At 33.0% G+C, this 17,175-nt stretch overlaps 1 protein-coding gene across 8 annotated transcripts in view; it reads right to left on the bottom strand.

Moving 5' to 3' along the window:
- Positions 1-630: 630 nt before the first annotated feature.
- LOC121418931 (centrosomal protein of 170 kDa protein B-like) overlaps positions 631-17,175 on the bottom strand; it is a 63,855-nt gene continuing 47,310 nt past the window's right edge. For 6 of the 8 annotated variants that reach the window (XM_041613145.1, XM_041613146.1, XM_041613144.1 and 3 more), the window contains 7 exons: positions 13,785-13,908; positions 13,045-13,115; positions 11,925-11,954; positions 11,178-11,198; positions 7,856-7,941; positions 5,427-5,566; positions 631-4,699 (listed from right to left, as the gene is read on the bottom strand). In XM_041613145.1, coding sequence (XP_041469079.1) covers positions 4,437-4,699; positions 5,427-5,566; positions 7,856-7,941; positions 11,178-11,198; positions 11,925-11,954; positions 13,045-13,115; positions 13,785-13,908 — 735 coding nt within the window. In that variant the 3' untranslated portion in view covers positions 631-4,436. The remainder of the gene's footprint in view (positions 4,700-5,426; positions 5,567-7,855; positions 7,942-11,177; positions 11,199-11,924; positions 11,955-13,044; positions 13,116-13,784; positions 13,909-17,175) is intronic. The other 2 variants (XM_041613148.1, XM_041613149.1) reach the window with 2 other exon arrangements.

The following is a 17,175-nucleotide window of genomic DNA, read 5'->3' on the forward strand; positions in this document are numbered from 1 at the left end:
TTCTTGTGTACTAGGGCCCAGATGACATTAAGTGATATGAATTGGAGTGTCCGTATTTCACTGAATGAATATTCTGTTATAACCCCCCAAAACAAAAAAAATCTGATGAATTGTGAAGTGCCTATTAAATAAAAAATGTATTAAAATATGAACTAGAAATGAAAAGTACATTTTATGCCATCTGCTGGTGGGTGTTTCATAAAGCTGTTCGTAAAGTTATGAACGACTTTACGCAAGACTGGAATATGTTCTTAGGTCATAACTCAATTACATAGGGATATCACATAGCACAAGAAAGGATCACCAGTCGTGCCTAAAGTCGTTCGTATCTTACGAACAGCTTTATGAAACACCCACCTGTTCTGAATTGCAGATAATGGGTCAAAGATAGTATTTTTTAGATTAACATTGTAAGTGAATGTATATTGACAGTAATATTGACTCTGTTCATTTGTGATTGGATATCGGTCAAAAAGAACTTTTAATAACTATGTACAAGATAGATAAGAGTAAGTGAATTTTTATTGTTTCAATTAGATATGTAGTATATATTTGAATCCATTGTATTTTCATCATTAAACAACAGTACTCGAGCAACAAAACAATATAAAAAATCAGTGAAACATTCAATTGAGTTTGCATGTATTTCTTTATTTGCATTTTAATATGCAATTGAGGGAGTTGTCAAATAAGATATGAAAAGTAGACATTAAATGATAACTTAAAAAAATTATGACATAAGAGGAAATCATGCTTCATACATTCAATAGCTGATTTCATGGACGTGGTATGATGTGTCGAAAGAACATAAATCACAAACACGTTTATTCGAGTCCCGGGGTGGGAGCTTCTATATCCCAACATATATGCATGAGCGGGCTTCTGGAATAAGCACATTTTCTGCTTTTAAAAGAAAATGCACAGGACAAGATGTTCAATGGAACATTTTAAATACAATTTCTTTTCGAGGGCTATTCCTTCTCTACATGTACCATCCATGTAGAGTGCATGTTGTGTTTCATATTCTAATACTGGATTTTTTCTTCTTGTTTTAATGACAGCTTGGGATATTTTAGAAGCTTACATTTAAAAGAAAAGTAAACATTTAACAAATTATCTCGATGAGCACACGACACACAATGCACATTAATAAAGGCACTGGGTACAGATATGGCAGCCTGAAAGGTTATCATTAAAGGTGAATTGCGTAAATTTTTACAAATCATCTATACTGCTAAATGAGCTGAAGACTTAAAACAAGTGGAAATCCCCACATATGGAATACAAGCTGAGAGGAAAACATGTCTTGTTTATTTGGCAACGAAACCTTATTTCTTGAAAAAGTTATGTGTTCAGGGTTGTGATTTGTACAGCTGCTTTAGGTTACCCATTCTTGTGCTAAATCAGTCTCTCATTAACTTGTACACCACTCGGCTAAATATGAAATCCAATCATTTAATATTTATGATTCTTGTAAACAGGCCTTCCAGTGTAGTTTATTTGTCAAAGTCTGATTAGAGTTAAAGAAAATTCACTCACATTTACCGTAAAGCAGAAATTTTACGGTATCTCATCTAAGCAAAAGAAATGGTCACCAGTCGCACCTAAAGGCAAATCTAACTTAAAATAAAAATCTGACCACGTTAATATATTGACTAGCCAATCTAGTCATCCAACCTTTCCCCAAAAATGATTTTCCAAAAAACTTGAGATAAAAGGTGACTCAATGAAAATATCTTTTGCGGGGGGGGGGGGGGGGGGGGTCAGGATTATTCTAGCATAACACATGTGGTAATCATGTTTATTTATCTCCTGAAATAAGGATGACGATCAAGAACAAAGTCATTTCTTTTTCCAGCTTCTATCAAGATGGGAACTATATCATAGATTCAAGGCAGTTCTTATTTTTATAACCAATTGCCAAACAAAACGAAAAAAAAAGCTTCAAAGATATACATAAACTCTCATAAAATATACATGATAAATAAAAATCTAGAATGATACATATCAACAAATAATAAACATTGCAGCTTTATATATCTGAAAGTAATCATAAAGAAAAGTTAACACAAAGGGCTCAACCCTACATGGCTTCAATATCATTCAAGTATTACACACTTTATCATGGCTAACTATGTCTGGAAGACCCTAAGTTTTCTCACTGGTATTAAACAATATATGATTGTCCTTATTAAGAGATGTGCATAATGTGCATAATATTTCTTTCCTCCACATTAAAAAAAGAAAAAGAAAGGCAACTCAATGAGATAGCTTGTTGGCATTAATACGCTCTCTAATCCATTCAAATTAATTTCATAGAAATAGTCATCAAATATGGAAACATATGGTTGATCCATGAGAGACACATGCAACAAAACAGGAAATATTTCATGCAAATGAATATGATGGGATAACATGCACAAATATATCAATTAATTCCGTGTCTCTTAACAGCATGCACATTCATCATATCTTACAATTATACTGCTATATTTGTACACCTAGGAAATATCTCCTCTCGATATTGGCAATCATTTGAGAAATATATACAAGACTCATTTTTTACTGAATTCTTTAAACATAAGAAATACACATTAGAAATTCATTCCCTCTTTTTTTATTGCAGTTGATATGTACAAACTAAATCAAAGCTAGCACCTGAAAGCAATTCACATTACACACTCAGTAATTTGACTGGTACAATTAAGGACCAATATTGTTTCCTTACTTTTTTCTCTCCCTTTTTCTGAATTCCACTTTTAAAGGCAAAAATAGTAATGGCATTATCTGGCTCAATTCATCAAACTAATGAATGGAAAAATGATATTTATTATGGGAAAATAGACATTTAGGTCGGGATTTCAAATTGAGACATTCTCACATTTTTGCAGTTTTACATGAAAAAAAAAACCCATTCATCTGCACAGCTATGATGGGGCACTTTATTTGCCATTTTTAGGGTATTTTTTTCATTTCTGATTGTGTATCATTCAGCAAGCTCACGATAAAACATAATTTTTTGTTTCCAAATATTTCTACTTTGATGTAAGAAAGATATCGTGATTGGGCATTCATGAATACAATGCATGTAATACAATGAATTTTGAAGTTGATATCTGGCAAGAATAGCATTACAACAACATGCTGCAGATTGCTCAGCTCTCATTAATCACAAAAATTGAGGATCAATACCTCCTTTGAATATTTCATGTATACATGGAGACATGCAGGTGTGATGTTATGTCACAGTCACACAGCAAAAAAGTTTGTATTTCTACACAAACTTGCAAATCTCAATTCTCGTACAGCATCATATTTTCTGTCACTCGTATCGGAATTCAATCTTTATTTTATCTAAATATATTAACCAAATGTAAGAATATTACTATTACTCATCCATATTGGGAAATGTGATTACTATAAGAATATCTTTCTATCTGTGAATAAACAACAACTCCACATTCACACAATGGTTCTCAAATTTTTAATAACATTCAGTAACAGTGATTTTTGTCAATCAGTTTATGTTGCATGGTTCTTTAAAGAATTCTTGCTCACAAATGAATATTGTATGGGCCATCGATTCAATGTTTCTGGTATCTGTTCTCTTTCTTCCTTGTGTGTTTGCTAATCAATTTTGGCAATCTCAATCAACTATTGAAATTGTTTATGAATTTCTAAATTCTGTGGCTTAGGACCTCAAGTCTTTCAACAAGAGGAGCTCACAACTCTTACTAGATGATTCACAGATGGATGGAATCCTTGGTGTGATTTCTGCACTCAATTTGAGATAAATGCCATTCCCATTCGAAAGAAAGTGTTCCATATCTAGTCCAATAATATGTAGGTCTAATGAATGTCCCTACCACACTCCTCTCAAATTTTCCCTTCACGCTGATATAGAGACACAAATCTCTGAGGATTAGTAGTGACATCAGTCTCTGAAGACTGGATACCAATCTACAAAGACTGAATACTAATCTGTGAAGATTGGGATGTGCAGAAACTTGGCAAACCCACCTCTTCCTCACAGCAACATTAGTCTACAGATCCATACCAATTCTTGAGCTGCTGTTGCTTCAGTAAATCACACTCTTGACACTAGAGATCATCCATTTGTTTAATAGTTTTGCACTTGATGGCCAATAGGGTCTCAGACACTCAGACATACAGGTAAAGACACCCATCCTTGTCAGACTGCAGAAGAGGGCTGGGCAAAGTAGACATGTTTCATGCCATGGAGTCTCTTCATCTAAATGTAACTGTGATCTGAAATGTGTCAGCATGAAGTCTTTGGGAATTCAGATCAATACTGCTCATAATACCCTTCCTCATCTTGTTCTTGATATGCTTCTGACTCCAATCTAAGGAATCAGTGACAACAAACACACGTCTCTTTGACATCATCATGAAGTCTGTGGGGTTTAAGATAAACCTCATAGATAATATTCTTCTTCATCATGTTCTTGATACTGTTGCTGCTGCTGCTGCTGCTGTTGTTGTTGAGTGTGCCTCTGCCTCTGAAGGTTAGTGTTGACTGGGGCACGACCAATGTGTCTTGTTGTCATAGGTAAGGGTGCCTCAGAGTCAGAAACAGCAAAGTTAAATTCTGTAGCATACTGCCGCCTCATTTGATTGACGGGTGAGAGTTGTTCAGGAAGCTTGATCTCATTCCGAGGGTCAACCATGCCATGGATTTCTGTCAACAACAATTAAAAAATATAACTTGTAAAGATAAGAGTGGTAAGAGTTATGATATTGAAGAAAATCTGTTATATGATCAGGTCTACTATGTTTTATGATTATCATAACAATCATAATCATCATCATCATGAAAAAGTTCAACAACAATAATAATATAACTATGTGTAATCCTGGCCTTTCGACTGTGGCTTGCTCTGTTACCTGCAAATAATATATGGACATTCTCCGCTCCCTGGATGAGTATTATAGCACGACAACATGGAGCACACATTGCTAGCAACTAAACTGACTTTCATATCCTACCAGGTACCCACTTAACACTCGGTTGGAGATCTGCAATTTTAGATTTGTCTTGCTATTAAAAGTGCACCCATGCTATTGGGATTGAACCCTGGTTTCCATGGTCCGCAGCTGAGAACTTTTCCAATGATCCACAAAATATATTCTTTATGAAAATATCTTAAGAGTGGTCCATGACATTTGGTTGCAAAATATATCAGTACATTAGGTCAAATGCGAATCTCATCCAAAACTTAGACCTAACCATAATCATAATTCTAATACTCAAATTAGACAGAACCAAAACCCCTCACAAATCTAGCCCCGATTTGTTTCCAGAGAAATCAAGAGAAGGCCAATTGTCGCCGCAGCATCTGTAGAGTCACCCTTTAGAGATGTCACAGATACACTAAGCAGTGTTTACACTGAGGAAGACATCTCACCTTCCAGTCGTTTCTCCATCTTCCGCAGGTTTTGGAGGATACCAGCAATCTCCTTATTGTTGGTCTTGAGGAGAGGAAAATCACTGTCTCTTAACACCTTCGACAACTCATCTTCACTGGCCCCCGGCTGCTGTAGCTTCCTGTAAAATAAAAGGAAAGGAAGGTAAAATAAAAACATCCAGCCATCAAATCATACAGTATCGTTCTCAATGCTGGTTCACATGTCGTAAGATAATTCATCTCACTTGTGCAGTTGTGCTCATACATGTGAGTTATATGTTTCAGGTCCCCTTAAACACATTCTTATCAAATACATTGTATCTATAAATGATAGAGTACAGGCATCTGGCTTTTTACTGATTAGCTAAGTACCCTCCATTATATAAAATTATTTTAGACATGTTATCATTCAAAAATAATCAAGGATTCATTCCATAACAAAACCCATCCAGTCAGTTGGCAAGCCCCTGTGTTAACTAGCAAATGGGCAAGATTTATCCAAGTCCTCTCGTGGCTGAATTCATGTCCCTGCAAAATCTCGTGGATGGTGAGACTTTCTTTCATGAAGAATTAAACCACTTTCTCCTTGAGTAAAATTGATTATTTTTGTACCATGGGGAAGAGTAAATGTTACTCTTTTATATTGGGCATTTCTTTTGAATAAAATATTTTGATAAATATGTGAATTTTTTACCTGAATAGATGTATCAAACAGAATTTTCTTCCTCTGTTTTCACTTGCAAATTGTGCAACATTTTGTGTTTTAGGCACAAACATTATTTATATCATCAGAAAGCTCAAGCTCTACACTTTCTTAAAATGTCATTCTTGATATGTGGCATCTTTTAGATGGGTCAGCAGCCAGCTTTTTCCATCAAGATGCAAGACGAGATTTCTAAAATTCTGAGTAACATAAAATCCAGAGTTCTGATTGGCTGAATAATGTTTTCACAACAACAGGCGCGGGTATTTTGAAGAGATTACCACATGGTGAGTGTGACCTTGCAGAGGCTCAGTGTGGTGAACATTGGAATTTGCGTGGGTGTGTGGTCTCTATGACCAATCAGAGCGCAGTATTCTTGTTTTTGAACTGCTAAATGTACTTGGCCTATGAAAAGCTGGCTGCTGACCCATCTAAAATACATCTTCTTATACAAATTATGTCGTATTAAAACTTAGATCTTCAGCTTTATCATGATCTAAAAATCATTTGTGCTCAAACAGAAATTAAGTGTGAAAACAACAACTTTTGTTGCATGAAAAAAATAATTTGTTTCATGTTTTATATCAAAAGATTTACCTATATTGCACCATTCTTTTAAAAATCCAAACACATGACCTAAAAGAATGATTCTTCTTCTTTACAGAGATACCAAAAACATGAAATTTGGTCAATATTTAGAGCAGCAATGGCCGAATAAAAGGAGGTGTTTTAGTTCGCACCAAGCTCATTAACAATGAAAAAACCCTCTAGTCATGAATATCACACTTAGATAAAAGAAGCTACTTTTTCAGGGCTTGCCGACTGACTGCATCATTGAAGACCTTAAAATTTATCTCATCTAGAACTTCCCGAAAGCGAACATATTTCTAAAACATTCATGTACATAACTTGATTTGGTATGCCTGTTATCAAGCATCATATGATGGACTTTCATCATGCAGGGGGTGGTCAATTTTATTGGAGTAAAATATGAAATCTCATAAAGTCTTGGTGACGAGGTCATAGCCCTCTACAAAACCACACTGGGTGCAAGTTAGAAATCTGGGATGGTTAATATTAAGCTCAGGATCTAAAATCGTCATGACTTTGCCATTTTGATACATCTGACACAGATGCTGTGCCTGGATGGTATTCCTGAATGCTGCTCAGTAAATAAGGCAGGATATCCTCCAAAAGTCTCATCATTCCCCCGCAACTCTATCTCATAAAATCTCACTATCCTATACTTATATAAGATAAAATGAAGTTCTGGTTGTATTAATTGAAACAATGGAGGGAACTATCTGAAAGTGACTGTGAAAGCTGTTTATGATACACCTAAGGACTGGAATGGCAAGCAGTGGGGAAAAAATTACAAATACATTTCACTCAAACAAATATATATCAAGTGAAAAATTCATTAAATTATCTGGGTTATTTTTTTAAGCTCATTGGCTAGAATTTGTTACATTGTATTACAGTTTATATTGGACACTAAAACAATTTCCTGGGCTATTTTGATCATTTCTCAAGGACCTTTTCGCAGCGCCTTTAACACATAACCAATGTGGATTTGCCGCTTTAGAAATACTCTATTATTATTATAATTATTCTAAATTGTACCCTCGTCATTTTTTTCCCTTATTTCACATGCACAAAGATAAGAAAAGTCATGCACACCATTATAAAGTGCTTTTAAAAATGTCCTAGTGGACTGATATCTTACTTGAGTTTGTAGGCAATTTTGTCAGCAGAATCTTTCATCTTGATAGACAAGTGATGGATGGATGATAACACAAGACTATCAAAGGACTGCAAAAAAAAAAAAAATAAATCAATGTCACTTTTATATTCAAATCAACAGAGAACAGCAAGTAACATCCATGGATCTAACTTTGATGACAATGGGCAAAGACATCTTTTTATTCTCATTATTTTCAGTTGAGAAGCGTTGATAGCCAAGTTTTCAAGTGTGGCACTTGAATTTTACAGAAATATCATGAAAGTATACCACATAGTCATTTGAATGCATGCAGAGATACAGTCATATAGAGTGAAAATGCGAGAAAGTAAAGTGATTTTTGGTAGAACCTAAAACAGATTTCTAGCAAGACTTTGGGGTAACTTTCTTTACAGGCTCTTGTACATTGGCATTCACAATACTCATCCTAAACGTATTCATTTTATTTTTTTCATAGACACGAAAACTTTCACTTCACAAATCTTCACTTTTCTTTAAACAAATGCATTCTCTGATAGGTAACAAAGACTGGCGATGACACGATGCATGAAATAAGATTGGTAAAATACCAAGACTTGCCAGAATCCAAATAGCATTAATGAAATGTATGTAATGGCAACAATTTTGTTACATCAATGTGCACATGAAACATGCAATGTAGCGAAAATTACTCCACAATCCTACAATACACGATACAGATACTGAATGATTCATTTTGTCCTTTAAAACAAAAGATCTGCATGCACCTTCATTGGACAAAAAAGATCTTTCACCATCAAGGTTATCACCACCAAGGTCATCATCATCACTAATGCCATCTTCATCAATTTTACGATCAGCATTCCTGTAGCCCTTCTCCCCCACCCATTCTCCTTCTCTTCCTCCTCCTCATTACCATTATTTTACTTCTTGATAATTTAGTCTAAGTATTCACGCTCAAAAGTAATAAAATTATTTGAAAAATCGCGAATCTAATGAACCACATGAAATTATGAATATCTTCATGACAAGATGGATGATGAATTACAACCCAATATATAAAATACAACACCCCAACATTTACGAATTTACTGTTACATTAGCATGCACACTAAAGACAAACTTGCTCACAATAGAGAACACGATACAAAATTTACATGCAGACATAAAAGTTCTTGTTGATCAGGCACCTGTTGCATAAAACTTTTGCCCTAAAAAACTCTGGCAAACAAAATTGTGCCATTAAAAATTACATATTAAAAAAACTCTAGAAAAAAATATGCGAAAGTTTTTTATGGCAAAAGTTTTATGCAATGGGCCCCGAGAGAGCTTTTCACGAAGTGATTTATTCAGATACTTTCAATCATCAATATCACAACTGTTATGATCTTCCAAAGTTCTGGCAACTGATCTCCAATTTCATGGTGAAAACCCAAGTTGGAAGATCAATAATGATAAATCTACTTTTTATTACGCTTCCTGTCATGTTTTTAGAATTGCAATACAAATTTATAAAGCTTTATTGGCTGAAAGCAATTTTTATAATGGAAACCACTGTCACACATTCTATGAACTATTTAATTCTTACAGAAGAGGTCCACTCACATAAAAATCACATAAAAAAGCCCCCCCCCCCCCTTTGCTTAATGTATGTTGTCTGTGAAAAGGATATAAATCTGTACCTACATTCTTTCATCATTAAGAAATTAGTTTTGGCAACATTTATGCAGTTTGATAAAGAAAAATGACAGTGATCTACAGATTCTGCTAAATGATATGAGATGATTCAGTACATGACAGATTAACTATTTCAGCTGTATTTTCAGCTAATGATGAGTTGTTTTTTAATGAATGATTGAAAGAATATTAGAGATTGTAGTTTTGATCTATATCTAATACTTTTAATTCATAAAATGGATTAGAATTACCTGATGGTGAAAATATTTTTTTTTTAAAGATATAAATTACTATGTAAAGTGTTATGAAAAAAAATGAAATGAATAAAAAGGAATGATTTCATAAAGAAAATAAAGAATAACAGCTATGAATGGAAAATTAATTTCAGCCTGACTGAAACAAAGAAGATGAGAAACATGATATTTACTACAGATTCTATGAAAGATGTTTCAGACACACATTGAGGCTTTTAAAATTCTCAAATTCTTTGATCATTTCTCTCTTTCAAAATAAGGCAACTTTAGAACAGTAATCCAGTATTGACATGTAATGCTTCTAGGTGTGAACTTATATTTTAAGTCTTGTCCGATGAAAAATTGAATTAAATTACTACTACCTAGTCTATTTTACTCTACCTTTTCTATGCATTAGATTGAATCAATTTAGCATGTGTCTTGCCTAAAAATGAAGTCTCCACTGTAATATTTGCAAGTTACATTGACAATTTTGATGTCTTCAAGTAAAATCATAAGGCATATCGTAATTCATCCACTCTATCATGGTAAATTGAATTCAACATTTAACTGGCCAAAGCAAAGGGCTGAAGTCTAAAACGCTTGATATTTTGGTAAAAGATTTACTTGGCGAGCTTCCAGATCCAAAACGGAAGAGGTCAAATTATCTCAAATGAAAATCTGACCTCTCATCAGGATAATTCATAGGAATCCATGCTTAATTCAATTTAGGTAGTAGCTTGCCAGACATACTAATGTTAAAAAAGTTAAGTATCAAATACCTTTACCCCCCCCCCAAAAAAAAATATTATATCAATAATCAAAGGGAAACATAAATCACGGCATGAACAAGACAAGACAATAAGTTTCATAACATTGAAGAGAAAAAGTAATTCTATCTTTGGCATTTATTATTCATGGGCACCATAGAGATTTGAGTTTGTATTTCTGCCTTATGCAATGAGACAAGTTCAATCATACTTGTTTTATTTCACACTAGAGGATTGGAGACTGACAAGGTTGCACTTCTGAAATCAGTTTTTTTTTACAATATATTTTCCAAAATATATCTGTGTGACTATTGTCACTACCTACTATGATTTGTTCTTTCCCCTGTCTGAAAAATCAAGAATTTTCTTCTTTTGAAGCTATCTATCTATATTCTGAAGATAAGGGTTAACTTATATTCTGTATACAGATATATTATGAACAATGATGTGTGTTGCTTTAAATTTGATTTCCTTTCACCAGTTTGTCCAAAGGATGAAAGAAAATTTACCCAATATTTTTATGTTCAAAGCTACCCAACAGAAAGAAAAATGTGAATCTTTAAAATGAATGTATTTAGAGATAGAGCAGTTTAATTAGAATGATGCACATGCATGAAACAAATAGGGTTATCATGCTTGGGTACTCACTACACAGTCCTGTTCCTGACTCTACAATGATCCAATTATATCAATATGGGATGGAAAAATAAAATAGTGGATAAAACAAGGGAAAATTTAATCAGTTAACATCCCCAATTTTTCCATTTCTTGTGGGATAATCGAAGAAATATGAATCAATTTGCAATAGTTTTTATCCAAATTGTACAGTATAAACAGTGCAAGTTCTTAAAACGTTAAATGGATTTATAACTAAGAAATGATACACAAGGACTAATATACACCTGCAACATTGAAAAAGAAACATTAATGGAAAAAGCTCGGAAATGTTTTTAAAATATGTATATTTTTTCATTTATTTAGATGTTCATTAGTAAAATAGAATGTTTGTTGAATCATCATAAGGTTTCTCTTAATGTTGTAATCAATTTATTCACATCACTTGATAAATATTTGTGTTTGTTGTAATATTAGAATTCATGACAACTATAGATATAAGATAAGAGATGTCTATGAAAGTTAGAAAACTATACATCAAACAATACTGAACAGAATATACATTCGAATGGTTTAGTTTATTCTTTAATTTCTAATAGTGTAGTTCTAATTTCAATCATAAGGATATTATAGCTATCCTCTGAATTTCATTGATCCAGAGTCCAGATGAATTAGTAAAATGAGAAAAAAAAATCATCTCTGTTCTAATCTACAATGTTCCATGCAGAACAACATAAATGGATAATGTGGAACAAACGCAGACAAAAAACATGGATTAACCTTGGTCACAACGATCAAGTCATTCGCAGACTGAATGCATGAATGTAAAAGATAAAACAATTCATCTGTTATCAGACATCTTCAGCTATACTGTGCATCCACTTGCAATCCACAATGCACATCAGTCCCAGGCATTACAAATCGTGTCACTATTACTTCCTTCATTCGTTACATTTTTAGCCAGTACATCATGTCATATACTGTTACCCTAGTTACTTCTGAATAATGTACACTGACTGTACAATGTTCAGAGAAGAATGCATTATCACTTAATACCCCCATCATGGTCAAAATAAATTTTTGTTGATATTCTAAAAATTTGAAATCACTATAAAAACTGAAACACAAAGATAAAAAGGGGTAGATCTGTCTAACAAGTACCCATAAACACAGTGTCCTGAAGTGTACAGGATGACATGGAAGCAAGCTTCATTTTTGGAGGTGCACTTTCAAAGGAATGGATGCCAAAAGCAATGGGATTTTGAAACAAAGAGCAGCAAGTTCACCAAAGTCCAGAATAAAATAATAACTAGAAACTTGGCAAAAAGCATCAACTTTGAATGTGGCAAATCAGAATCAATTTGCATCACATTGTTACAAATGACTATAAATAACTTCAAATAAATATGAAACAGGTGGCTTTACAATATATACTAGCAGATGAACCTATTTATTTTCTCCATTATAATTACAGTATGATCTAATAATATTCCCCGCTGCTCCTAACCTTGAATGAACAGTTGTTGGCAGTAGCGGACCGTGACCCGGAGGAGACAAAGCATTGGGGGGCACTGCATTGTTGGTGAACAATGCCGTGCCCCCCCCAATGCTTTGTCTCCTCGGGGTCACGGTCCGCCACTGGTTGTTGGGTCCCCCAAAAGCAGAGAGTAAATAGTACTGCATACATCTCTCCTGTGATTTTTAAACCCGCATTTTTAATAAATAAATGAACAAAATGGAGAGAAATAGCCACTTTTAGCTTGCTGAAATAATAAGTTGTTTCGTTTCTTAAATATTCCCCATCTGCAAATGAAATCCTGTCTGAGTAAACAGGCATTAGTAAGAAGAAAAAATGAATAAATTAATGAATAAAGATAAACACAAAAAAGATGATACTGACCTCAGATTTATTGAATGGTTTCTTCTTGATGTGAATAGGTGGACTTCCTGCTAATCCCTGGGATGTTTGATCTAAAATAGAATATAATCACTGGCATTTAATCATTATTTCACAAAGTTCAATTTTAAAGAAGACAGAAATACAAATAACTTTGAGAAGAAAGTATGAAAATAACTTTAAAAATATATATTGGGATTGTTTAAAGTTATTATAAAGTTGAACTTACGGGGCGTTATTCTGAACTCTAGTTTAAGTCAAACCATGGCTTAAATCTATGGTTTCACTACGGAAACCAAAAAGAGCTTTTACTTGGCAAGCACAAACTAGAGCATTGAGTACTTAACAGCATGTGTCACAGAGAAATTAATATTGTAATATTGTTTACTGCTCAAGGTAATATTAGAAGCTAACCTATTGACCTGAAATACTTAATAAAAATTGAATTTCAAACACACAGAGTAATTTATAAAATATTTATTATTGAGACAAAGAGTCATATACACATTAAAAAAAATATACAATTTCCTAACGGAAACCCATTAAGCTTCTAGCACCATCTATCGTGTTGCTCCTGAGCAATGATTTGACTAGTGCAATGATGTGTTGATACATGTACCTTATACACAATTGGTATTGGGAGTTTCAGTCCAACTTCACTCTTTGTGAAACAGCCCCCTGGTTTACAATGCAAAACACAATGAGATAAAACTATTCAGTTTCCACAGAACACATCATGTTACCTGGTTGAAAGCTGAGTGAAGATGACCTTTGAAGGGGTACCTGGGGATGAAAGCGTTCACCTTGCCATATATCCTGTCTGTTGAGGTGAACCGAATCTTCACTCAATAACTCATCCATCATTTGCTGTTAACACAAACAGAAACAAAGTCATTATTAGGGTGAGGCTAGGTTCATGTGGGGGTATATCCAATGAGATTTTTTTATTGACATATTTATCAAATGATGGTTTGGGTCAACTTACATTCAATTTTTTTGTTATTTTTCGAAATAAACATAGTGAATAATGAGAGGAATCAATGCTATAGTCAACTAATAAGTTTAGAATTTGAAACCCAGGGTCTATTAAAAAACAAAACAATAATTATCTTCATACTATGTGGCAGTGGCCAAATGCAATTAGTCAAGTTTTATGAATATATTGTTCCTGGTTTAATACTATTCAAACTGGACGAGTAATTCAAAGCCTGTGAACTAGGTAGCCTCTGTTGCCAAAATCATCATGAAAAGGCACAACGATATGTGTTACAAAAAGGAGAACCCAACAAGATAATAATTACATATCAACTTAGCATTTATTAACATTTTGTTTTTTTATATAATATGTTGTATCATAAAGTTTCTAGGCAGTTGAATAAATGCCAAATGTCTGGACATTCAGTCAATGAATCCAATATATGTCCATTAAAAGCTCATTAGCAATTCACCTCTATCTACCCCAAAAGATACTTATTGAAGCTCAATGGATTAGATGTGACTTGCAATGATTTGCATATTTAAATAGGTTTTTATGGCATGCATACAACTGTATTAGTTTTTTGCATCGATGGTCCTTGCACTGGATGTAAAAAGAATATTCCCTCTGAAATGTGTGATTATTAATATAATGTTGTACAACTACAGGGCTAAGGACCTATCTCCTAAAATGGTTATGGGGCCTTTAATGGATAAGTATATGATGTAAAGCCAGATTAATTTTAAGTCTCCCAATTTGTATCAATCAAACAGTATAGCTTGATAAGAAATGAAATTACTACTGTGCAAATCAAAATATAATTTTTACAATATGTTACATGTTTGTCCATTTGCTTTAAGGTGCAATTCATAGATAATTGAGTTTAACATGTACTTCCTTCAGAATACCCCCAAGAATATTAACATTCTCTTTTATGAAAGATGAACCACAATTTTTTCTTTAAAAGAAAGTTGGCATGAAATTATTCTTTTGAACAAAAAGTAAAAGAAACTTTAGAAATTTTTGACAATTTTAGAAACGTTAGAAATTTGTCTCAATGTTGATTTTGGTGTGAACCAAATCTTGCACTGGAGTGCAGTACCAAAACAACAGTTCATTTTCATCTAAGATTCTCCCCCATCTTCAGTTTGGCTTTCAAAGCATCCAAATCGAAACAAAAAAAAATCCCCCCAAATCATAGAAATATGTTCAAACAAAAGGAAACAGAAACTCATATATTCTGATGCAGTGATATGAGATTAACTGGTAACAGATCTAGAAACAGTGCCCTCCCTAATCTTGTATGCGTGCTTTAAATATTACAAATCGTAGCTGAAATTCATGTAATTAGAAAATTCTTAAACATTTAATCTACAAGCTCAGATTGTGAATTCATATTAATAATCATTAACTTATGGTGTTTTAAGAGTTTCATCATGGATAACAAATTTATTATATGCATTCTCCTGTTATTTATTCATCTTTATGAATAATTTACTGTGCAAATTTTACATGTATGTGAATAATTTATATTGTCTCTGTATTTTTTTAACCATGTATGTTGTAATTGATACCCTGTAAAGCATGCATATTTCAATTCTTACTGCGAAACTTGTCTATAATTAAATGAATGAAATTAAATAATTCAAAATTACAGCCATATTCAAATCCTTTGCATCATGGGTTTAGAAAACTTTCAAATAATGTAAACTTTTCAATATATTTTCATGATTTTGTTTCATTTGATCCTGACTTACCTTGGGTAAACCTCAATCTGCAGTCACACAAATCCCCCAAATAAACCAATTAGAAACATGCATCTACCAATTGAAATTGACTTTTTCTTCATTATTTATAAACACAACCCTATCTCCAATCGGCACCTGATTTCCTTAAATTAGAAAATCAAAGGACAGTATGACATATATTACATTATGCACATTGTGAAATTACATGTAGGTAAAAATAAGGTATACAGGGAATAATTTAATTTAACTGTTCAATTATTGGTACATAGTTACTAGATCATGCATATTACATGAACATAAATCTACAAGAGGGAACTGGATTAGAGGAATTTGATCACTATCATGCCATAGACATCATCACAACTTATTTGCAAATTTCGAAACAGAACTGTTTACCAATAATCACATTTTTATTTATTTTTTTGGTAGTTTTCTCTCTTCTCAATTTTTTTTTAGATGAAACAGAGATTCACTTTTCTATCATATAACACAGTGCGAAATGAAAATGAATTCTTGTTCAAAAGTTTCCTGTTATGTTTGACATTGCACATTGACCAAAAACTGAGTAAAAGTTACAAGTGCTTGATTCAGATGACTCCATCCATTCCCTTTCATAATCACAGAAGCTTTCTTCATTTGACCATCAGGCATGACTAAAATCTCTCAAGTGAGCAACAACGCTCAAACAATTGTACTTGGAAAAAAGGAGAGAATTTAAACTTTATGTAAGTTCAGCATTTCATCTTTTTGTATATCATTATTGAATAGAAAAATATATACATGTATATGTTGTAATAATTTTCAGAGAAATATATCACATCATATATACTGGAAGCACCATAAATACATAATGACTTGAGAGTCTGCAAAAGAAAAGAAATTAATAATAAAATTCACAATGATTATTTCTCTGTTGTTTTTTTTTCGTTCTTGTTTGGGGAGAGGGGGTGAAAATTATTAATTTCTTTCACTGGCAAAATAATTCCACTTGAGAATATTATTGAAAATAACTTGCCCCAAATAGAAAATAAAAACCCCTGAAACTATCTTATAATCTGAGAGAATGTGTGTTCTCTATATAAAAAGTCTGTTTTAAGAAAGGTCCGAACTTAAAGGGAACAATTACAAAGATAAAACAAAATACAAATATATAAAACATACAGAACTTTAAAAGCCAGAAGAGTCAAATAAAAAACAAACCAAATCAAATCAAAGAAAATAACATAAAATCATAAAATGGAATCACAACATATAAAATAGAGCAATATCTTATGTCTTCAAATTGTTTATGAATACAGTACAAGCTGGATACACACAATATTTACTTTAAAACTTGTACATACATCCAAGATGTAAGTGCACATTATAGGTACTACAAATAAATTTTATTACGTATCTATTTAACAGATT

This window comes from Lytechinus variegatus, chromosome 7, assembly GCF_018143015.1.
Source record: "Lytechinus variegatus isolate NC3 chromosome 7, Lvar_3.0, whole genome shotgun sequence".
In the NCBI taxonomy this organism is placed as follows: domain Eukaryota; kingdom Metazoa; phylum Echinodermata; class Echinoidea; order Temnopleuroida; family Toxopneustidae; genus Lytechinus; species Lytechinus variegatus.